This window comes from Indicator indicator, chromosome 27 (assembly GCF_027791375.1).
Source record: "Indicator indicator isolate 239-I01 chromosome 27, UM_Iind_1.1, whole genome shotgun sequence".
In the NCBI taxonomy this organism is placed as follows: domain Eukaryota; kingdom Metazoa; phylum Chordata; class Aves; order Piciformes; family Indicatoridae; genus Indicator; species Indicator indicator.
In genome coordinates this window covers 9,621,118-9,644,659 of record NC_072036.1, presented here as the reverse complement: position 1 = coordinate 9,644,659, position 23,542 = coordinate 9,621,118, and the positions used below count along the sequence as shown (strand labels likewise).

Sequence of the window (23,542 nt, the reverse complement as noted above, 5' to 3'; positions counted from 1 at the left end):
TCTGTACTACTCAGTTTTAAACTTTATTTGTGCTTCTCCCGAGCCTTGTATACCAAATTATATATCTTAAAATAACAAAAGCATTTCAGTGCAGTCTTGGTCTTCAGGTTTTCTCCTAGGCTGGAGAACCTCCTCTACTGGAGGTTCTCTGGCCACCTCCACTCTGATTTACTGTTACTTTTCCACCACCATTTTATCTCCACAACTTTATTGTTGTTGGAAGGAAGGGGGGCCCAAGAGAACTGGTTAGGTCCCTTCCAACCTCTAATATACTGTGATACTGTGATTGTCAAACGCATAAGCTTCAGCCTCTCACCATCAATGTTTTGCTTTCAAAATACCAAGTCCCTGGTCAACAAGGCACTACAGGTGAAAAAAAACAACCACTCAACCTTTAAAAGTCATAGATTTTAAGCATTCAGTGAAATGGAATGATTTACTATGAGTCAGATGACCACAGAAGCCAATTTATTAATAAAAGTACAACACTGCCTTTAGTGGTTTCCATAAGAGAATGACATTCTGAAAAAAGCCAAAGACTAACAACTTGGAAAGAATAAGAGGTTGCTAAGGTTTTCCTTCAACAAATCAAGCTTGCACAAAACAAGCAAGGTTTTTATGGAAGCAGCTGAAGAACATGACAAACAAACAGGCTACAGAAAGCTCATTTACAGCTAAGGAAAAGATGATCAGTTGAAGATGTGATCTGTTTCTCACTGTGTTTGGGTTTTGTTCTGTTTTTAACTCTGCCACATATGTATCTACATTATGCACCTATCTTTCCCTGACAGCAAAAGATGTATTTTCATATGCATACAGCATACTGCAGAATGAAGTGTGGCTGGTTTTGGTTTATTTCTAGTGATATATTGTGAAAATGAACACCAGATATTTAGAATTCTTTTTATGAATTTTCATGAAAGCAGACAACACAAAATGTGTGCACAGACAGCACAGTGCTCATGAGAATATTGTAGTTCTCCATTATGTTCTACACCTCTCAGTTCTCAGTTGGAGGGACTTTGTTTTCTTTCTCTCTTCTCCCACTGCACAGAGCAATAAACCTCACATAACACCTCATCTACTTCCAGCCACAAGTCTGGAGATAAGAAATTCCAGGGGATGAATCAGGCCCATGAGTCAAAGACGTGAAACCAAAAGGGACCAGTCTTAGATAACTGGTCCCTGTTGTGGCAACTCCCACATCAATATTTTCTGCAGTCCTGGCTCTCAGCACTCTCTTCCTCCAATCCCCCCTCCCCAGCTCACCTCACATGCTCTACATATTCCTTTCTATTCCCATTCTTCCTTTCAACACATCCTCCCCATCTCCTGTTTTTCCATTCAGACAATCCCTCCTACAAAATTCCACTTCAAAATAATAGTCGACTAACAATATTGCCATGCCATCTGTTTTCATAGCATACCACTCTTTCTGCACCTTTCAACGCTCCTTTTATACAGGGCATATTTTTTTTGGAGTGAGGACTATCCACCATTATCTGCACATTGCCTAAAACAACTGGTTTCTGTTCTTAAGTCTTTCATCTTTAATATAGCAGTGGTTGAAAATGACTATTTATTTCCTTGATTAGGTTTCCAAGTGCTGGCATAAGAACACAAGCTCACCAAAAGCTGACATGCTGGCACAATCTGTAAACACTTAGCAGAACTTTATTCTGTTCTTCCCATCTATTCTAAGGTCCACACCTTAGGGTTTTGTTGGTGGTTTTTTGGTTGGTTAGGGTTTTTTTCATGCATCAGACTCGAAACAGGAATCTAGACTGTAAAGATCCTAAATTAATCTCTGCATAGAAATAGCAGGTTTATAAATGTACCTGTGAAGACACAAATTCCTTAAGAACCATACATTAAAAAACCTCACACCGAGGAATGACCTGAATTACCATGGCAAGTTAAATTACTTTATGCACAACATATGCCATTTTTCTTAAGCAAGGAAAACATGGGACAATTTAAAACTCTGTTTCTGATAAAAAACACCTTTTTAGGCAAATGATGACTTATATTCAGTTATTTTACATCATTACTACAATTTCTGTACAGGCAAAATACCACCATACCCCAGAAAACACAGACCTAGAGTTTATTACTTTTACACAGCCGTATTGTACCAAAGATATCTACACAGAAGTTTTATATATGCTACAAAAGCAACCTTGCTGTAATCAGAAATGAAATGAAGTACATATGCTTCCACCTCAGAGGATGTCATGTTAAAAAAAAAAAAAAAAAGTAGTTGACAACAAGGCACACACTGGAAAGCTCTAAACCAGATTTGACTCTTATGCAAAAGGGAGAAAACCAAAACTGAACTGAGGAGAAGCATCCTTGCAAGAAGGCAACACAGAAGCCAGTCATCTGTGGTGTACTCCAGAGGTCAATATTGAGGCCAGTATTGTTTAACATCTTCATTAATGACCTGGTCACTGAACAGGTGCATCCTCAGCAAGTTTGCAGATTATAAAATCTGGATGAGTATATAAGGATACATTAGAGGGTTGTGTGCTGGCATTCAGTAGGACGTTGACTAGTGGTCCCTTACAACCTCAACATTAATCTGAGGGTAAAACCATAGTTCTGTTGTAGGTAACGGACAAACAGATAATGTAGTTTGTTTTTCTTGCTATTATTTAGGTCTAGCAGTAAAGATGATTAAGCCTCAGTTCTACAAAGCTAATTCAGACAGCTCAAAAATGAAAATATTTGATACTTAGGATTTTATAAAAAGCGATTAATTTTCCTTCATCATAAGAAACTGCCCATTATCTCTTCTAATTTCCTACAGACAGTAAAATAGGTTTCACTGCTTACAAATGTGAATGCCACAAAACCATTTGCTTAATGGTCAATGGATAGAAACACACAAAGAACATGAAGAAGGACTCGCCTGCAATGAAAGTCTTTAACATTTTAGCTAGGTTAAATAGGTAATGTTTTAGAAGGAAATATAAAAGCTGCTATATCAAGAACTCCAGAAAATTACCTCTTCATCTGGATAATAAATATAATAGGGGTGGCAGCAATAAAAAATGGTTCATTACTGATCTGAAGGCAATATCTGCAGAACTGAAGACTGAACCAGCTTCCAATTCCCACGGCTTAATAAGATCTGTGCTATACAGAAACCCACCTAGGTAGTTTCAAACACAAAATGAAAGACTCATTATACATCTCATTATACAAAACTCTGAAAACTTGTATTGTAAACCTCCCCCAAGGAGTAATGCCAAGTATTATGGATTATGTGCAACATTCCACAGCCCTTGCAATATTCCCACTGAGTACCACATGTTGATAATGCACCTAAAATGGGACATACAGCCTTGCTGCAGAAAACACTGGTTTAGTCAGCAAACAGTATAAGAGGCACAACTTGAATGTAAATAAGCAGTGGCTGCTCCTGCTTTCTCTGTAATTTTTAGGGAGAGAACCTGTTACTGAGGGATAAACCCAACCTAGCAACAGTCTGTGTAGTGAACATTCTTTTGTTTCTTCGTTTTAAATCTAAATAAGTTTTCACTAACACCACCAAAACCTTCCAATAACTCACACAGCTGCAGTGTAATCAACTGAAAGACAGCTATCTGGCAAACTCTCCACACCATTTGGATGCAACTGTGTTTACGTGGATACATGAACAGGTTGTAGAGAGCACCTGGATATCCACTGCTGACAAGAGTAATATCAGTAATCAAAGAATGGCTGAGATTGGAAGGGACCTCTAGAAGTCGCCTGGTCTAAGCCCTCTGCTCAAGCAGGGCCACCTGTCTAGGATCGTGTCCAGCTTTGGAATATCTCCAAGGACGATGACTCCACATCTTGAGAATCTGAGAAGGCATGCAGAGGTACACCAAGGTCACATAACATGAACTCAGAAACATGCAGTCACTATGACAGACTGCATATCTAGGAGAGGGGGTAGAAGTTACCTGAAATGGCTATCCACGAACTGATCACAGAAAGACTGGAACATTCAGACATCAAATGGGTCACTAACAAACCACATGGTCCAATCCAGCTAACAAGTGTGATGTTTTATCTAAATGTCCTGCCAAAAGCCCCATAAACTTCTACATACCTTATAAATTATCTGTAATAAAAATCAGCTCTTGAAAGGAAAGAAGCTTAACAAACATGGATGAGTGAGGCCCATGCAAACACTGGCACTTCAGTCAGTTCCTGTACCTAGCACAAACTTTACTGGTATTTGTTTAGATTCTTGCATATTTTGGCTTCTGATCTCAGTCTTAAAGTAACTTTATCACAAGCAGAAAAATACTGTCTGTTTGTAATCTCATAGACTTAATTGTTCCACTGCATTCCTCAAAGTCATTGTTTTTACCAGGATACATACAGGTACCATGATTAACAGTGCTAGTTATACAGATTTCTCAACAGATCTTTGCAACCAGTCCCTGCATCTTGCTAATAAAACCTAGGTCTTAATTGTCACTACAACTATAGCTTCGGTCAACATATAAAGGAATTTTATTTTATTGTTTATATTAATTTATTATTGGATAGTGCAGCAGCACAGAAACAACAGTCCTGCTACTGATTTGAAGTGGGACCCTAAGAAAATTCATTCTTTTCTTTTGTGATGGTTTGAAACTGTCTTTTTAATTTTTCCTTGCAAAGTTCAAAACAGAGAAAGTGAAAGAATGTAAATAAGTCACTATTGGGTGTAAGAAAGCAAAATAACGATTGTTCTAAACACTTCCATTGGATAGATAGAAATGTTTAAGAACTATTACCCAAAACAAAGTAGGCATTCTGCACATTCTGCGTTCGGCAGTGGGGGCAGTTGCTGGGCTGTCTGGCTGCTGTTTCTTCTTCTCTTCTGGCTGAAGATAACACACTGACCTTGGCAGCTAAGTTAACAACTTTCTGCTTAACTAACTCTGCTTCTCTGTCCAGGGGGGTCTGGGGGGAAGCTCCTGGGAGAGAGAGGCCCCTTTGGGAGGGTCCCCTTGGGGGGAAGCAAAGGGAGATCGATTGTGCTCTTTCTGTTGATTGTATATATTTGTGAATGTTGTGAATTTTGTATATTTGTATATATTCATTGCATTTCATTGTAGATTTTAGACTCTGCTTGTAAATACAGCTTTTCATTTGCTTCCAGACTGGGCTAGCCTGGTTATTGTTGGTGGGGGGGGAATTTCAGCTCACACCGACACACTTTTTATTTTTGGCGCTCCAACTCGGGGCTCGATTGCTTGTTTGATTTATTTCTGCTCAGATTAGGAAGCAAAATGAAGCTGTTTTGGGTTCTGAGTCATTCTATTTTATCTATTATCAGTGTGATTGTCTACAGATGGGCTGTTTCCTGCATGATAGACAAGATTGTGAGATATGTGGCATATAAGTCATTTCTTTGGGTTAAGAACAAGTTACTGAATGTTGGTGAATTCTGTTATGGTCTTATTGGGCTAAGAAGCTATGGTAACTCAACTATGGATCTGCTAGCAGACACATATGAGTTTGTTACTCCTCTTACAACTACAGAGGGTCTTTGGAACCAGTGGTACCTTAGATATCTTGTACTAGCCTTAATCTTAAATTTGTTGCTTCTTGGAATAATCATATGGCTACTGATAGCACTGTATCAAGAAAGACATAAGGCTACTTGCTCTTCCAACTCTGCTGTGAATGTGAAAACCAAGCCAGTAAATTTGGTGGCCACTGTAACCAGAAAGCGTAAAGGAGCTGCAGGAGGAGATGCAGATGCTGCAGGAGATGGTGCAGATGGAGATGAGGGTCCTTCTACTCAGGGTCCCTCTCTTAAGAAAGATCCTTCTGATGAGGAAGAGAGGGTTAGCCTTAAAACTCTGGTAGACCTCTTGAGACCCCACATGGATGATGGAGATGTAGGTCAGGATGTAGACCCTAGTAGATTAGCAACTGCTGGCAGTGCCTCTGAACTCAAAGAAATTCAACGGAGGATTAAAATAGGATTATGGGGACAGCGACCTCAGGATGATGATGATGATGATGATGATGAGGATGACATACAGTCAGCTAATGCACCCAGACAGGAAATTAGACATGTGAGGAAGGATTACATCAGAGGAGATAATGAGCCAGTCCTGTCTTGGCTAGCCAGGTGTTTTGATATGGGAGCCCCAGCATTGGTGGTAGGCGACAAGTCGGCCTCTCAGTTGGGGATGCTCTCAAAGGATACAGGCATAGACAGGCATCTAGGCAAGTGCATTGGTAAAGTTTCTCTGTGGGCACGCCTCCTACTGGCAGTCTCGCTGAGGTACCCCAGCAGAGATGATTTACCATGGAACCCTAAGCCTTGGACCACAATAGCTGAGGGAATCAAGCGTCTGAGAGAGTTTGCTGTGAGAGAAGTAATGTATGGAGATCATAAGACTCTGAATCCTGATGAAATTCCTGTTGGAACAGGCCTTGCCAAAAAGCTCATTAAGCTTGCTCCTCCTAATTATGCTACTATTCTGGCAAGCAGGATTGTGGCAAGAAATTATGGTGGAGCACCTCCTACTGTTGGCCATTTCACTGACCAAATGAGGCAGTTGGAGGATAGTCTTGCACGTACTTCTTTGGTTTCAGCCATTGAAACTTTGTCTGGAAAGATGGAGAATTGCATGAAAGAGCTGAAGGAGGAACTTAAAACCTCCATATCCAACTTGATGAAGGGGGATGATTCTAATTCCTCTTCCTCCAGATGGATACAAGTTTCAGCTGTTAGGAACAGACGTGCTCCAAGGAGGCCATTCCAGAATAGGTCAAACCAAAACAGACAGCAGAGGCAATCACGTGGCAGTATCTGGATAACTCTGCGTGATCAGTTTGGTGAGAACATGAACAGATGGGATGGTCAACCAACTTCTGATCTTTTCAAGAGGTTACGGGAGCTGCAGAGGGGCAGATCCCGAGGTAGCAATACCAGGAGGGTAGCTGTCGCTTCCTCAGTTTCCCAGAACAACTCTGATAGCTCCAACAGTGATCCTAATTCTGGTGCTGGACATTGTGCCGGCTGTACATGTGGAGGTAATCCCCACCATTAGGGGTGCCCTGCCTTCCGCCAGGGGGAGGTAAGGGATAATGGAGATAACAGAATCTATTGGGATGTGTACATCCAGTGGCCTGGCACTTCAAAATTTCAGAAGTACAGGGCCTTGGTTGACACAGGAGCTCAGTGCACCATAATACCATCAAATTATCAAGGGGGAGAATCTATAACTATTCAGGGAGTCACTGGTGGATCTCAAGAGTTGTTTAAGATAGAGGTTGACGTAAGTTTAACTGGGAAGCAGTGGAAGAAACATACTATTGTAACAGGTCCTAATGCACCTTGTATTTTGGGAATTGATTTTCTGAGAGAAGGGCGTTTTAAAGACCCTAAGGGTTACAAATGGGCTTTTGGAATAGCAACTGTAGAAATTGATGGAGGAAAATTGAAGTTGTCTATCAGACCTGAGCTTTCAGATGAATCTGCAGTTGTGGGACAACATGAGATAGAGGATGTAAAGCTGCCGGTTGCTTCTCAAACTGTGCATCACAGACAATACAGAACCAACCGTGACTCTTTGGTGCCCATTCAAAACTTGATTCGTCAGTTGGAGAGTCAGAAGGTCATCAGCAAAACTCATTCACCTTTCAACAGTCCAATCTGGCCTGTGCGAAAGCAGAATGGAGAGTGGCGTCTGACAGTTGATTTCCGTGCCTTGAATGAAGTAACTCCACCCATGAGTGCAGCTGTACCAGACATGATGGAACTCCAATATGAGCTGGAATCCAAGCAGGCCAAATGGTATGCTACCATAGACATTGCTAATGCTTTCTTCTCTATTCCCATAGCAGAGGAATGCAGGCCTCAGTTTGCTTTCACCTGGAGAGGCATTCAGTACACATTCAATCGTTTGCCCCAGGGGTGGATTCACAGTTCAACCATCTGCCATGCAGTGATCCATGATGCTTTGGAGAAAGGTAGAGCTCCAGAACACATTCAGTTCATCGATGACATCATCGTCTGGGGTGAGACTGCTGAAGAAGTCTTCGAGAAAGGTAACAAAATCCTTGACATTCTCTTGCAAGCTGGTTTCGCTATCAAGCGAGACAAGGTGAAAGGACCTGCCAGAGAAATCCAGTTTCTGGGAGTGCGGTGGCAAGATGGTCGCCGTCACATCCCAATGGATGTGATAAACAGAGTCTCCACCATGGCAAATCCCATCAACAAGAAAGAAACTCTGCGTTTCTTAGGCATAGTGGGATTTTGGAGACTGCACATTCCTGGATACAGTCAGATTGTGAAACCTCTCTATGATGTGACTCGAAAGAGAAACAGTTTCCAATGGGGTCCTGAGCAACAAGCAGCCTTTGACCAGATCAAGCGAGAGGTAGTCCAAGCGATGGGTCTGGGACCTGTCCGAACCGGTCCAGACATTAAGAACATTCTGTACACGGCCGCGAGTGACAATGGTCCAACCTGGTGCTTATGGCAAAGAGCTCCAGGGGAGACACGAGGACGTCCTCTTGGTTTCTGGGGTCGTGGCTACAGAGGCTCAGAGGCAAACTACACTCCAACAGAGAAAGAGATTTTAGCTGCTTATGAAGGAGTGAAAGCTGCTTCTGAAGTGATCGGAACTGAATCACAACTTCTTCTAGCTCCTAGATTGCCAGTTCTGAATTGGATGTTCAAAGGCAAAGGTACTTCACCACATCATGCAACGGATGCTACCTGGTCTAAGTGGATGGCTCTGATAACACAGCGAGCTCGAATGGGAAATCTCGAAAGGCCTGGTTTGGTGGAGGTGATCACAAACTGGCCAGAAGGCACAAGCTGTGCTAAACCTCCAGAGGAGAGAGTAACTCGTGCAGAGGAAGCTCCTCCTTACAGTGATCTGTCTGATGATGACAAGAGATATGCTTTGTTCACAGACGGTTCCTGTCGTCTTGTTGGGAACAAGCGGAGATGGAAATCTGCAGTGTGGAGTCCAACGCGCAGAGTTGCAGAAGCGAGAGATGGAGAAGGAGAATCCAGTCAATTTGCAGAGGTAAAAGCTGTCCAGCTAGCTCTTAACATAGCTGAACGTGAGAGATGGCCAAAGCTTTATCTCTACACCGACTCATGGATGGTAGCCAATGCCTTGTGGGGTTGGCTGAAAGACTGGAAGAAGAATGGCTGGCAGAGGAAAGGAAAGCCAATCTGGGCTGCAGATCTGTGGCAAGACATTGCTGCTCGCATTGAGAGAATCCCAGTGAAAGTGAGACACATCGATGCTCACATTCCTAAGAGCAAAGCTACAGAGGAACAACAACACAACCATCAGGCAGATCTAGCTGCAAGAGTTTCCCAGGTGGACACAACCTCTGATCCTGATCTTGACTGGAAACACCGAGGTGAGCTGTTCTTAGCCCGGTGGGCCCATGACTCGTCAGGACATCAAGGCAGAGATGCAACCTACCGATGGGCTCGTGACAGATCCATTGACATTTCCATGGATGCTATCACACAAGTCATCCATGACTGTGACATTTGTGCTGCTATTAAGCAGGCAAAGCGGATCAAGCCCTTGTGGTACGGTGACCGATGGTCCAAGTACAAGTATGGTGAAGCCTGGCAGATTGACTACATCACTCTACCTCGTTCTCGATCTGGTAAGCAGTATGTGCTGACTATGGTAGAGGCAAGCACTGGATGGCTGGAAACTTATCCAGTTCCTCATGCAACTGCACGTAACACCATTCTTGGCCTGGAGAGACAAATCCTGTGGAGACACGGAACTCCAGAGAGGATTGAGTCAGACAACGGAACTCACTTCAAGAACAATCTTGTAAAAAACTGGGCCAAAGAGCACGGCATCGAGTGGATATTCCACATTCCCTACTATGCACCAGCTGCAGGGAAGATCGAACGCTACAACGGTTTGCTGAAAACCACTCTCAAAGCCATGGGGGGTGGATCTTTGAAAAACTGGGAGAAACATTTAGCACAAGCAACCTGGTTGGTGAATAGTAGAGGTTCAGTGAATCGAGCTGGACCTGCCCAATCAGATTTGTTGCGAAAGGAAGAAGGTGATAGAGTTCCTGTTATCAGAGAAAAGAATCTGTTAGGCAAAACTGTTTGGGTATTTTCTCCTTCAGGAGAGGCCAAACCTGTCCGAGGGGTGGTTTCTGCTGAAGGTCCTGGTCACACCTATTGGGTGATGCAAGGAAATGGTGAAATTCAGTGTATTCCACAAAGAAATCTAACTTTGGCTGAGAGAGGTTCAATTCAGAGTGTTGCGCAGATATAGCATCGCGCCCAAGAGGAGAGTTCATGAGATCTACGGTGCACGAACCCTGAGAGCCCTGAGTCACCTGAGAGTCCCTGTTCCTTTCTTCGCTCCATCTGTGAGGAAACAAGCTGTTTGCTGTTTTTCCTGTGATTTGACTCTTTTGAATCATCTACATCTGAGATAGCCGGAATGGACTATGGTCTTTATTCACCTATTGTTGTAGATATTATTTTAGATTAGATAAATGATAGTAGCAGCCAATGGAATTGTTTAGAAGGGGTGGACTGTGATGGTTTGAAACTGTCTTTTTAATTTTTCCTTGCAAAGTTCAAAACAGAGAAAGTGAAAGAATGTAAATAAGTCACTATTGGGTGTAAGAAAGCAAAATAACGATTGTTCTAAACACTTCCATTGGATAGATAGAAATGTTTAAGAACTATTACCCAAAACAAAGTAGGCATTCTGCACATTCTGCGTTCGGCAGTGGGGGCAGTTGCTGGGCTGTCTGGCTGCTGTTTCTTCTTCTCTTCTGGCTGAAGATAACACACTGACCTTGGCAGCTAAGTTAACAACTTTCTGCTTAACTAACTCTGCTTCTCTGTCCAGGGGGGTCTGGGGGGAAGCTCCTGGGAGAGAGAGGCCCCTTTGGGAGGGTCCCCTTGGGGGGAAGCAAAGGGAGATCGATTGTGCTCTTTCTGTTGATTGTATATATTTGTGAATGTTGTGAATTTTGTATATTTGTATATATTCATTGCATTTCATTGTAGATTTTAGACTCTGCTTGTAAATACAGCTTTTCATTTGCTTCCAGACTGGGCTAGCCTGGTTATTGTTGGTGGGGGGGGAATTTCAGCTCACACCGACACATCTTTATATGGGTATACCTTGCTGTCTGTCAAGAACATGTTCCTGAAACGCGAGACAGCAATTCAATAGACAGTGAAACAATTTTCCCCCATAGAATAAATGTAATATAGAGGAGATATGTACAGGAACTTTGAAAATGTCTTTGTGCCTCAACAATTGTAGCACACAGGGACAGAACATATGATATGACAGACAGAGAGGAAGAAGCAAGTTCATCTGTTGTCAGCACCCAGTGATGACAGATGATGAGGAGGAGATGCTGGCTTTTCAGAACCTGGCTTGGAAATAGCTGGAGATAGAGTATGTTTAATTAAAAAATAAATAAATAAAATGTGACTGTTAATTGTCCTGAAATTTTGCTCAGCTGATCTCCCTTAACATGAGACTGAATCTCTAGTGACCCTGTTCAATCATTCTGAAAAATTTCAGCTGCTTCACTTATGAGATCAAACACCTACTGTAAATCTTTCAGTGTGAATGTTCATACTTCCTCTTTCCAAATGGTTACATTTTCATTGTCATTACCATTCTTCTCATGAGGCCCACTGCACACAGAGGTCAATCAAGTCAATCAAGGGTAAAGGACAAAAACAGGGTAATGACAACAGTTAGCAGAACAGGGTATTAAATGATCAATACTGGAACTCTGAAAGGAGACTGAGAAGAAACGGATAGCGTGGTGTTACCACACCTGTCTCCTTCTTCCAGAGATTTATCTTGTCTGCTCAGACTGCAAAAAATACTAAGCAGGAGCTGTTTCTCACTGAGTGTTTACACATCGTCTAATCCTGCCAACCTCAGTTGCGATATGCATGTGCTACTCTGGTAAAAATAAGAGAGACAAGTATTTTCAGACCAGTGTGTTATTTTGAGGAGATTCATTTTACACACTGAAAAGAAGACATTTCAACAAGAGGCCAAAAAACATCCCTAAGAAGTATGTAACAGAACTAGAAGTAGTAGCTGAGATAGATAAGTTGTTAGCCTACTTCCAGGGGCTGATGATTAGAAATCAGTCCCAAGTTACATATTAGACTCAATATAGATGCAGCTATTTTGTGAAACACTTTTAAGTCTTCAGCTGACAGAGTTCTAAGCACATAGTGTCAGTTATACACATAGTTTTTTACTGAATTAGAAAAGCACAAATATATTCAGTGACTCAACCAAGAGGTACTCTACAGAAGCAAACAGTAGAATGATTATGAAACCAATATCTGGAGTCTAGTTACAACATTGATTTTATCACACCATCTTAAGGTTTATTCAAGAAATAGAATTAAAGCAAGTTGTATATACATGGGTACTAAATTTGCTACTTAATGAGTTTCATGCCAGCAGAGCACAATCTCACAGTTTATTCAGGCAGCTTCTCATTGCTCAAACAACTCAGCAGGCAATCCACACAAAATAGTAACAAATGCCTCAAAAAAGGGAGAAGGTTCTTCAAAAAATTAACAAAAAATGAACCACTGAAACTCCACAATGCAGCAGAAATGCATCCTTTTAAGAACCAGATATGTTACAGCCTAACAACCTCCAATCGATCATTGATAAAATTCAAACACTGAAAACAATCTCAGAACAATCCTCATCCTACTCCAGCCCTGTTCACCTCTCACAGAAACTGAAAAGAGAAACAAACGGACACGAGGCTGCTTTTCAAAAGCAGTGCTTTTCTTCAGAAGCACAAGATGTAGAAATGGTACACTGGGACTGGAGTGACACTGTACAATGCTGAGTATCTTCTAAGCCATGCTGCAGCCCACAGAACAGCTCTCCATCAAGAGCTGTACACTACACAAGGAAAGGCAGAGGCATAAGCCTCACCACAATGGCTGTATCCTATTTTGCATCCTCATACCCTAACTATGAAGCCACAGAAGAGACTGGAACCCTGTTAATGAGAAGAAATGCCCACTTCTGAGGAAAGGCATATGGGAAGCAGCAACAACTGGAATGATGCTAGGCTGTGAACATTGGGATAATGAACAGAGGAAGCTATGGGGAATGACCACTGTGGAACAGTCTCTGAAATGGTAGCGAAAATGAAGGGAGAAAAAAGTTATTAGGAGCTGAGGGTAGAAAGCAGCAACTTCCTGCAATGAGCTCATTCCTTCTAAAGTGAGCAGCAGTGGAGGAGAAAAAGCCACTGCGATGGGATCAGATATCCAGCCTGGCCAGGTCAATGAAGGGGGAAAGGGGAGACAAGAACAGAAGAAAGAAGATAAGCAGGCCCCCTCACTGAGTCATACCAGAGCTACTGCTGCTGGAAGGGAGCCAGATTTGAGCTGGAGCATTTGACTGCTTTTTTCCCCTCTCAGAAAAACAAGAAGTGAACCCACCAAACTTAGACATATACCTGGAATGCATTCAGACTTTCCTGACTGTAAACCCCTACTCTAAATTACATGGAGCCTCAGCAAAGCTCCTAATCAAAAGCATGCAAGGGTAACTTCAAAACATCCTCTTCTTTAGCTGAGTTTTTGTGCTGCCCTGAAGTAAGATTCATTCTTGGATCAGTGACTTCATAATGTAAAATACAAAACCCTTCAAAAAGAGACAAATATGCAAAGTGGCAGTTGAGGACAGCAGTTATATTGTTCCTCAAATTAAGCATTGCTTTTTCTTAGGTAAATTCTTAACCTGTCTTCTCCAAAGGCCCTCCCTTTGATGAAACACACGTTTCTGAGCCTAACCCCCTTCAAAAGCAATTTTAAAACGTGGACCTATTTCTGTAAAACGAGTATCAGCCTCAAATTACACCCAAATCAAGATTCTGATTTTTTAAATGTTTCAATCATTCATTTTACAACACTCACTCTAATACACCAACAAGTATCTTGTAAGTGGTCTATGTTTAGTGTCCCCAGCTATTTGCACTTAGCCTTAAGTGAAGCAATAATTTAGCTTGCTCAGACTGTTTGTTAATGCCTCTCCTTACATGACATCTCATCTCTGATTTCTTTATGAACACAGTTTGGTTCTCTCTTCCTGCAGATGAATAAGCACCTGACAGAATGACCCAGCTGAGCATTCACATACTTATTTTGAAGTGGTCACTGAAATCTTGAGGAAAGCCTCCAAGAGTTTGATATGGCCAAAAGCTGGTAGAAAACAAATCAAAACTTTAATAGCTTCGTACACAACAACTCAGCAACAAGAATGAAAATCCAAGAATTACCAATTAAACAAAACACAATATGTAAACATAAAATTAAATTGTCATTATGGTTTCACTTTAATAAACAGGCCTTGCAATTCTTGATTTTTTTTTTATTTATTAAAAGCATTTACAGAAATTGCTAAATAGCCAAAAAGAAATACTGTATGAGAAGATAATGGAATTGTGTTTCATCGTTGTACATTACCTAGTGATTGAAAACCTATTGTTTTAACTATAAGCAGCAATAGTGCACAACTCCTTCAGAGCTACAAAGACTACTGTATCAAATAATATCTATGATTTTACACAACAAAGTATGAATTAAACACTGCTTTCATTGTATTACCACCACAGCAGTGCTGCAGCATTTCTCACATTGTACTTTTGTCCAAGTCACTATGTCAACAGACATGTCAGTCTTTTTCAAGCACCAAACAGCTAAAATGGAATCAAATGGCTCAAGCAGCTAAGATGCATTCAAACATAAATTCCAGTAGTGCTTCAATTCACCTTTTGCTTTGTACTCAGAATTTTATTCTTTGTATTTCACAGGACAACAGAAAATTGTAGGTAGAGTTTGGCCTTAATCAACATTTTGATTCCTTCCCTTTCAAGCCTTTTAGGCGTCCAAGATGCAGGACATCTATAGATGACTTGTGTAGTCTTGCCAAATACAGTGATATTTCTTCTTCAAAAGACTTAAAGAAGTTATCAGATGTTATTGCAAACAGTGCATTCTAGTAGTTCATCCTTCCACTGTTTTAAATCAAAAGCCTGGGTTTTACCTCCCCCAACCACCATATGACAAACCACTTTAATTTTATAGATCCTATCAGCAAACCTTTACAAATGGCTTGTTGAGTACATGACTACACAAAAGCCCTCAAAGATAAGAACACTGCCAATCCTTGTCCTTCATATACCTCACTGAGCAGAAGAGGAGGCAGAAAGAGGTGCCTTCAGAACCAAAGTCCATAGCTGACACTAGACACAGGATGAAATGCTGCTAGATGTTTGACTTTCTGAACATCTGCAGAAGCCACTTCCACATACCAATCAATCCCCCTTCACTCAGCAGGTGGAATTTGGAGTCTGTTCTGAACCTGACTCCCAATTAGCTGCACAGCATGGACACACAGCTTTAAACACACTAAGATTCAGGCAGACTTAATCATGCCAGAGGTGAAACAGCCTATGCAGACATAGTGGCCTGCTGTCATGTTTTCAGCATGGTAACCAAGCACCTTTCCCTCAGGCAAGACAGACATGTTAAACCCCATGAGAAAGGGTCACTCTTACCCAGACCAACTCAAGTGAACACAAGCATCAAACAGCCTGTGGGCCAAACAGTAAGTACACCTCATTGTCCTATGGAGTATGCTAGAACTTAGTTTTACTCAAACAAAATGTCAGTGTAGATGTGATTGTATCAAATTTCATTGTATATTTCATCTGTCAAGTAAATAATTGAATAGCCCTCTCTCTGAAGTCACATATGTCACTTTTGACAGTGGCTGCTTAGTTCCAACACCTCTGAAAAGAGACAGAATTACGTTTTTCTCCTTAAAAAAGAACAAAAAGCAAGTATGCAATAACAAGGTCTTGAAGCTTATTAGCAAACATTACTAAAGGTATAGAAAGGAAAAACCCATTAAAAAGTTTAATAAGAAAATAAATAGAAGATAGTCAAGTCACACATCCTTTGCAGACTACAGAGAAGTGTCTTCTCTAACCAAGACAAATTAGAAACACTTCTATCATGCAAACTAATACTAAAGTTTATGGTTTGGGAAGCAAGAGATTTCCTACTGTGTTCCTAATAGCTGGACAACTAAACTACTTCACTGTTTACTTTATGATGCCACATTCATAATATGGCATAGCCCTAAACATTTTCTTAAAAGAATATAAGCCTTAATGAGTTAACCACATGCATGCACAGAAAGCCTGCTACCTGCCAGACAACCTCAGGCTCCACATTTTTTAATAATGAAATAGTTACCCGTGCCATTACATAAATATTATTACATAATATCTCCCTTTGTATGCAAAATTAGAACTACAATAAAATAGGTGCCTCTATTTCAACGTTTTATCTATTAATCCCACTCATCCACTTAACAATTTGGAGCTGTAGATGCATCAGATCACAATAGCTCTATAATCTCACATTCCTCTATGCCTAAACAGAGAACAGACAGATAAGTCTAAATTAAAAAAAAAAAAAAAATCAAGAAAACCACCAGAGAAAAACCAAAAATCTGCTCTGGTGGGTGAAGGGAAAGGTTCCATTTTTATTATGTGTTTTCTGTCTTGCCTAACATTTAATGTACATACCAATATCTCATTTTCAACACGTAAGACAATAAAACATGCAGAAATACCTTAATTCCCCAAGGTCAGCATTACACAACATAAGCATAAAGGGATCACAAGCAATCACGTTTAACATGTCCAACATCTCAAAGAACAGGACTTTTTTCCCCCAAAGTAATAAACTACAATAAATATTCATTTTCCTAAATATCAAATGTTTGGAATTTGTTCTGATGGTCAGAAACATAGTTGGGATGTGGGAAGGATAAAACCGTAAGTCCACAGAGAACAGGCAGTGAAGAAGTGGGATGTGACATTAGCAAGTCTCAGGGGGCAACATGTGGCCAGCGGTTAGGACGTTCTCTTCTGCAGTGCAGCACCAGTGCCTACCGTTTTACGCGATTCGTACCACGCTAGCGTAGGATCAACATAACCCCCCCACTTTACAAGTACTGCAGAAGTCTCACTTGTGACTACGTTCAAAGGTTTCCTCTCGCACGCCCACCCTGTGGCTATGTGCCCCGCAGGAACACACCTCCCGGTGCGTCGCCTTTACCCCCTGCCCACACGCTGTTATCCTGCCCGTTATGCTGTGGGGGCGCGGGGCTATCCCCACTGTTTGCACAGCTGCTGCCGCTGGCTCGGGGCGCACAAAGCCCCGGCAGCCGCGGGCCCTCCGCCCCGACCCGCACCTGCGGCCCGGCCCCGGGGCCCCCTATCCACCACCGGCCAGGAGAACGGGTGGGGTGCGCGGCGGGACAGAACATCTCCGCCCGCGGCGGCAGCTGCTGCCGGGTTCCCCCGCAGGGACACCCGGGGCAGGTACCCTCTTCTCCGGCCGCCGCCGCCCCGCGGCGCCGGGGGTCGGCTGGGCCCGGCGCGCTCTCTCGTAGCCGCCGCTGGCAGGTGAGACGCGCCGCTGCGGCGGGTGGGGAGGGGGGGGCGCGACCCAGCCACAAAGAGCAGGAGCTGCCGCTACCTCCACCCGGCTGAGGGGAGACGGCGACGGGCCCAGCGCCACAGGACCCGCGCTGCAGCGGGGCCGTCCCCACCCGGCGGTCGGCGACGGGGGGGCTGAGGGGGGGCGGCGGCGACGGGGGTCCCTTACCTGCAGGGGTGGCGCCGAAGACTCTCACGACGGGCACCCGCCTGGTCGGGGCCTCTCGGAAGTGCGACTGGCAGGGGTCCAGGCCGGGCAGCGGGCTGCCCATGTAGTAGTCGGCAGTCACGATCCGCACTGAGAACATGTTGTTGGCTGCCGCCGAGGCACACACTGAGGGAGCGAGCGAGCGCGGAGCCCGCACGGCTCCCACCCCCCCCCTCCCCCGCCGCAGCGAGCGAGCGCGCGAGCGCAGCCCCCCGCCTGCCTCTCCTCGCCCGCCTGCCCCGCGCGCGTGCACGCCCCGCCGGCTCGCGCACACAGAGGCGCTCGTTCCCGCTCTCCCGCCGCTGCCGCCGCCTCCTGCTGCTGCGGCGGCTCCCCCGAGCGCGTGCGCGACGGCAGCGCGCGCGCGGTCGTCCGGGGCTGGCCGCGGGCCTTTTAGAGCCCCGCCAGCCGCGAGCGCTTCACGGGCAGCGCGAGCGCGGGCCCGTCGCCCCCCTGCAGCACCACGGACACCTCGACGGCGGCGGCGGCAGCTCCCCGGCTCCGGGCTGCAGCTGTTGTTGCCATGATGATGATGTCACGGACGCAACCATTAGGGGAACGGGGAGGTGGATGGGCCGTGTGTTGGGGGAGGATAACGAGCAGGGGAGCTGTCGCTCCCCAACACACACTCCCGCACCCCTGCCGCCTTTCGGGCGGGCGCGTCAGACAGTCCGCGAGCGTACGTGGGAGTGGGGGAAAACGCTCCGGTGCCTAACATCCTCCCCGCAGCGGCGGGAGCGGGGCGGGGGTGTTCGGTGAATCGGCGATCAGCCGAGCGGGCTGAGGGTGAGGCTGCGGAATCCCGAGCCGCGGATGGGATGGGTTTGGGGCGGGAAGGGAGCACTGGTGGGGTACGATGGGGTTAAGCTCAGTTGGCAGCCATTTTGCATGCCGAGCCGCCTCGCTACGGGAAGGTGAGGCTCCGCACGCTGCGGGGGCTAACAAAAGATTAAAAATGTTGGGTACGGCAGGATACAGGGAGAGGAGGGAAACAGTGAAACCTCCTGCCACCCTCTCTCCCGGGGCCGCGGGGGCGCAGCGGCACCGTTCAGGCGGCGCTCCCGCCGCAGCCTGCGCCCTCTGCGGTGGTAACGATCCCTGCATACGGCGGGCGGGGCCTGCAGAAGGGCGGTGCCGGTTGGTACCGCTGTCGGGCGCGCTGCGGCGGAGCGGCAGCGGGCAGGGATCGCGGCCTGCGCAGCCTGGCTGGTAGCGTTCGGCAGGGATCTGCCGCGCGTCAGCGCCTTTCTCCTGCTTCTGAGCGTGCTCCACCGCTGCGCTCCTCCCGCCACGGCCACTGGCCGACGTGTTTCTTCTCCCGCCCCTCTCTCCACAGCTGCCCGTTGCCTTACTGCGACCCGGGAATAAAGGTCGAGATGGGGCTGCCCCGCGCTGTTACCCGGCGGGGATGAGGGAGCGGCCGCCTGTCGTATCGCGGCCGTGAGACCGCAACCTCGGACCCTCTCCGGCTGGGGAGGAGCACCCCGAGGCTGGGGTCAGGCTCCCTGCTTCTTGAACCCCCGTAGAAGTGGGCGGCAGGCCCGCAGAGACCTGCCTGAGTGGTCAAGAAGAGAGTCCTGGGAACCAGGAACCCTGCTCCCCGCCATTAATTCCTGTGAAATTGTCGAGGGTTCAGTGGTCTCTTACATGGTCCTTTAGGAGAGCTTATTTTGCCTTTTCTAGCTCTCTCGTGTAGGTTTTCATGTAAATTTTTAACGAAAACCTTGAGTTGGGAGACCTGTTGCAGTCTCTTTGTCTCCAAGCTGAGGATTCGGGTTGGGGGGGGACGACATAAAATACGGAAAGAGTTGGCAGTGTGGAAGATCAGCCCATAAAAAGGCCAACGATTCTTACATGTACTTCGAATGATATTGTTACATATGCGTGCAAGACTGGATGATAGGAGACAAATGTACAGATCTATAAAATCTGACAAAAGTCCAATATGTAAAACATATGTTTCACATTTTGCTTACATATGTTTTGGTTTTAGATTTGAACAAAAGACAGGTCAGGCAGTTGCTACCCTTCATTTTTTCATTGTAATGAACAGGAAGCTTGCCTGTCTACTCAAGGGTAACTGGTTTCCTACTCTTTCTTTGTAAAGCTGTTTATTTTCTTTAGCTCACATCTGTTTTCCTCCTTAAACTCATTTTTATGCAAAAAAAAAAAAAAAGTAAGACCCACCTAGTCCTCAAGAAATCTTGTGTGACAGAAGTAAGAATTTGAAACAGGGTTGAAAATACTATATCAAAAGAACAGCTGAGCTACAGCTTTTAATTAAACGTTTGACAGTTATTTACATTTGCAAGGCTAATGTTTGGAAAACCTTTGGAACTCCAGGAATGCTCTTATGAATTTCACAAAGGCTAATAAATCACTAGGAGGTTACTGATGAAGCACGTTAACAAATAACATCTCTAACTTTGAGTACATTTTGTACTGTTGCCTAACTGACACATTTCCCTCATTTCCACAGGACTTTGGTAGGGAGGGACACCTCTGTTCTTTTCTTGCTCCTTTCCATGCTTTGTTGTCTTTCTGTTCACACAATCATCTTGGCTTCCTGAGCATTGTATCTTGCCACCACTGTTTGTTTCACTGATGGCTTCATGTCTTTCAACACTGACACATGTGTGCTAGTGCCCCTTCCTGCACGAGTTAAAGATACTACAACATCAGCAGTTCACTTCTGTGCTAGGGGATACCAATCCACTACAATATTCTGTTGTCATATGCATGGGCAGCAGAACATGATGTGTCTGCACCCCAGCTGGGCTGGTATATAATCCAAGAACATTTATGCAACTGGAGACTTCTGGCTTATAAATGTGAGTGTGAGGTATAGATGCAAGTTTGCATCTAAGTGGAAAGCAATTCCTTGCACCAAAAGAGTGTAGGCAGCAGGACTGAGACAGGAACAGTTGATACCTAACCTGGAGCCAGTTTGCTGTTCATTTGAGGTATTGATTTCTCAAAGTGTTGAATGTTACTTTCCAAGGAAAAAAAAGAAGGAGGGGGGGAACTTTCCTTTTTGATGTAAATAGCTTGATCCAAGTGGTAGTGTTATAGCTGTGCAGACATTTCCATGGAACTCACATGCTTTCTGAGCTGTAACCAGTTTCCCTTCATTTCTTGGAGCACACTTCTGCTTTCCTATTCTTCTTACAGTCAGTAAGTTAGTCTGCAAGGGTCAAACTAAGGTAAGGATATATTTTCAGGAAAGATTTGAGTCAGCACTGTCACAAGAGGTCCCCTGCCCTCCTCCTCTTAGTGCAAGCAATTTGAATAGCTGCATTACAAACTGGATTTGGAAACTGATCCAGATAAAAGTGATCCAACTAAAAAATATGGGTGAGTTTTGACCTAAATCAGGTCCCTGTCCTTTCTCATTTGTGTAGATGTGTGAAAGCCTGTGCTTACACAATGGAGGAGGCAGTGCAAGGGCTGAGTCTAAGTAGCAGGAAGAAAAAGGAGACCAGTTTCTGTAGCAGTCTTGGCTCTGATAGCTTAAGTTGATCACTAGTTTAAATTGCTGAAGTCTGAGTCAGTTTAACACTTACAGCAGATGACAGACACACAACCTGTGTCTGGATTTCCTACCTTTCAACTTGTGTGTCAGGGTCTGCTTTTAACACTTGTTTTCCTTGTTTGTGCACACCTGTATGCATCTACTATCTGTACATTTTCTTGTAGTTTATCCTTTATTACCTGAAAATGCTGCCATCCTGGGATGCCATAACTGCAAAAGGAAACATCATGGTCAGAGAGCACAACCACACATTTTCTCTGGCACCTCCAAACTGAATGTTCTCTCTCTCCAAGGTTTCATCCAGTATGTCTGTAAAGCAAGTCACTCTCTCCCTGTTCCTCCAGTTGCTAAGCAGCAGCTGTTCTCCATTAGCCAGCCATCTATTTGCATGAAAATAATCAAGCTTGAATATTGTGTTGGTTTTGACTGGGGTAGAGGTAATTTTCTTCACAGTAGCTGGTATGGGGCTATGTTTTGGATTTGTGCTGTAAATAGTGTTGATAATTCAGGGATGTTTTGGTTATTGCTGAGCAGTGCTGACACACAGTCAAGGCTTCTGCTGCTTCTCACACTGCCTCACCAGTGAGCAGGCTGGGGATGCACAAGAAGCTAGGAGGGGACACAGCTGGACAGCTGACCCCAGCTCAGCAGAGGGATTTTCCATGCCATATGATGTCATGCTCAGCATCTAAAGCTGTGGGAAGAAGAAGGAAGAGGAGGGACATTGAGTGATGCCATTTATATTCCCAAGTCACCATTCCACCTGATGGAGCCCTGCTTTCCTGGAGATGGCTGAGCACCTACCTGCTGATGGGAAGTGAAGCAATTCCTTCTTTAGCCTTGCTTGTGCATGCAGCTGTTGCTTTACCTGTTGAACTGTTTTTATTTCAACTCAGGAGTTTTCTCACTTTCACTGTTGTGATTCTCTCCCTCATCCCACTGTGGGAGGGAGTAAGAGAGTGGCCACGTGGGGCTTAGGTGCTGTCTGGGGTTAAACCAGGACACCTCTTCTTGGGGTTTCTTCCTTTGAGATAATTTTACAGAACAAACAATGCTAAGACAAAAGCATTTTGAACTTCCTACTTGCTTAGCTTGAGCAAGTGAGGTAACACTTCCTTAGGTTTGTAGCATTTCTTTTTGAGTCCTTCCAGCTCCCAAGGAATTTCTGTTATTTTTATGTGAATTCCATCCAATTTGCAGAGATTTTTCTCTTACTGTGCCTCGAAGTCATTGGCAGATTCCAGGCATGGTTGTAAAGAGTGTGGGTGAAGACTTTGTGGTTTATATCCAGGTAGACCCAGATGACCTCCATGTGTAGGGCAGAATTCATTTCTTCAGGGTATTAATGTTTGGTTCACCTAGAGACTGGAAGGACTTGGTTGGTTGGTCTACAGTCTGCCCTGTAGCTGTATGTAGAGAAACTTACCTTCCTGCTCCAGGATACAGTGCTTCCAAGTATGCAAGTCAAATCTAAATTAGTCTCTTTCTTGGTACTCTGTTACAAATCTATTTGTGTAGATCTTTTTCTGAGGACAGGACTTAGGCTTTTGACCTGGTTTTGTTTGTTTGTTTGTTTTCTTTCTCCCCCTCCCCCTTTTCCCTCCTCTCCTCCCCCCCTTTTTTTTCTCCTTCCCCCTTTTTTCCCCCTTCCCCCCCTTTTTCCCTATTCTCCCCACTTTTTCCCTTCCTCCCTGCTTTTTCCTTTCCCCCACTTTTTTTCCTTTCCCCCCCTCTAATAATTAAGCAATGTGTTCACATTAGGACCATGCTTTTGTCCAAGAAAATTATTGCTGAGTGAAAATACTAATAAGCAGGGGGAAATAGGAAATTAGTATGCTGTAAAAATAACTTTGAGAGAGTCTCAGATTGTTCAGAGAAGGAAGAGAGCCCTCCAAGAAGTGATCACATTCTCACACTCAGCCTTAAACACATTCTTTATCTTTAAAAGGAAACAGAAGAGAATCAGTCAGTAAATCAAATGTAGCTGTGGGCTTATGTGCAAAGCCATAGCATTCTGAAACAAGGCATGAGGATTGGGCATTTGAAACAAGAATTGTCAGTGCCAAGACCTTGTGCTTGGAGAAAAACATGCATGTCTTTCATTAAACAACACCTTTCCAGCACCCCCTGGTTGGTTTTCTTCATCCCTATGTAAAGACAACAGTTTTGAAGGCTATTCTGGGTGCATCTTTAGGTACACATTAAAAATTGGACTCCTTAATTTTTGTACTGTAATGAATAAACTT

The 23,542-nt window shown here is 44.2% G+C and overlaps 1 protein-coding gene across 1 annotated transcript in view; it reads right to left on the bottom strand.

Annotated features, from left to right (window-relative positions):
* Positions 1–17,864, bottom strand: part of REV3L (REV3 like, DNA directed polymerase zeta catalytic subunit) — a 93,398-nt gene extending 75,534 nt beyond the window's left edge. The window contains exon 1 of the mRNA XM_054393197.1: positions 17,726–17,864. Within this exon, the coding sequence (XP_054249172.1) occupies positions 17,726–17,864 (139 nt within the window). The remainder of the gene's footprint in view (positions 1–17,725) is intronic.
* Between the last annotated feature and the right edge of the window lie 5,678 nt (positions 17,865–23,542).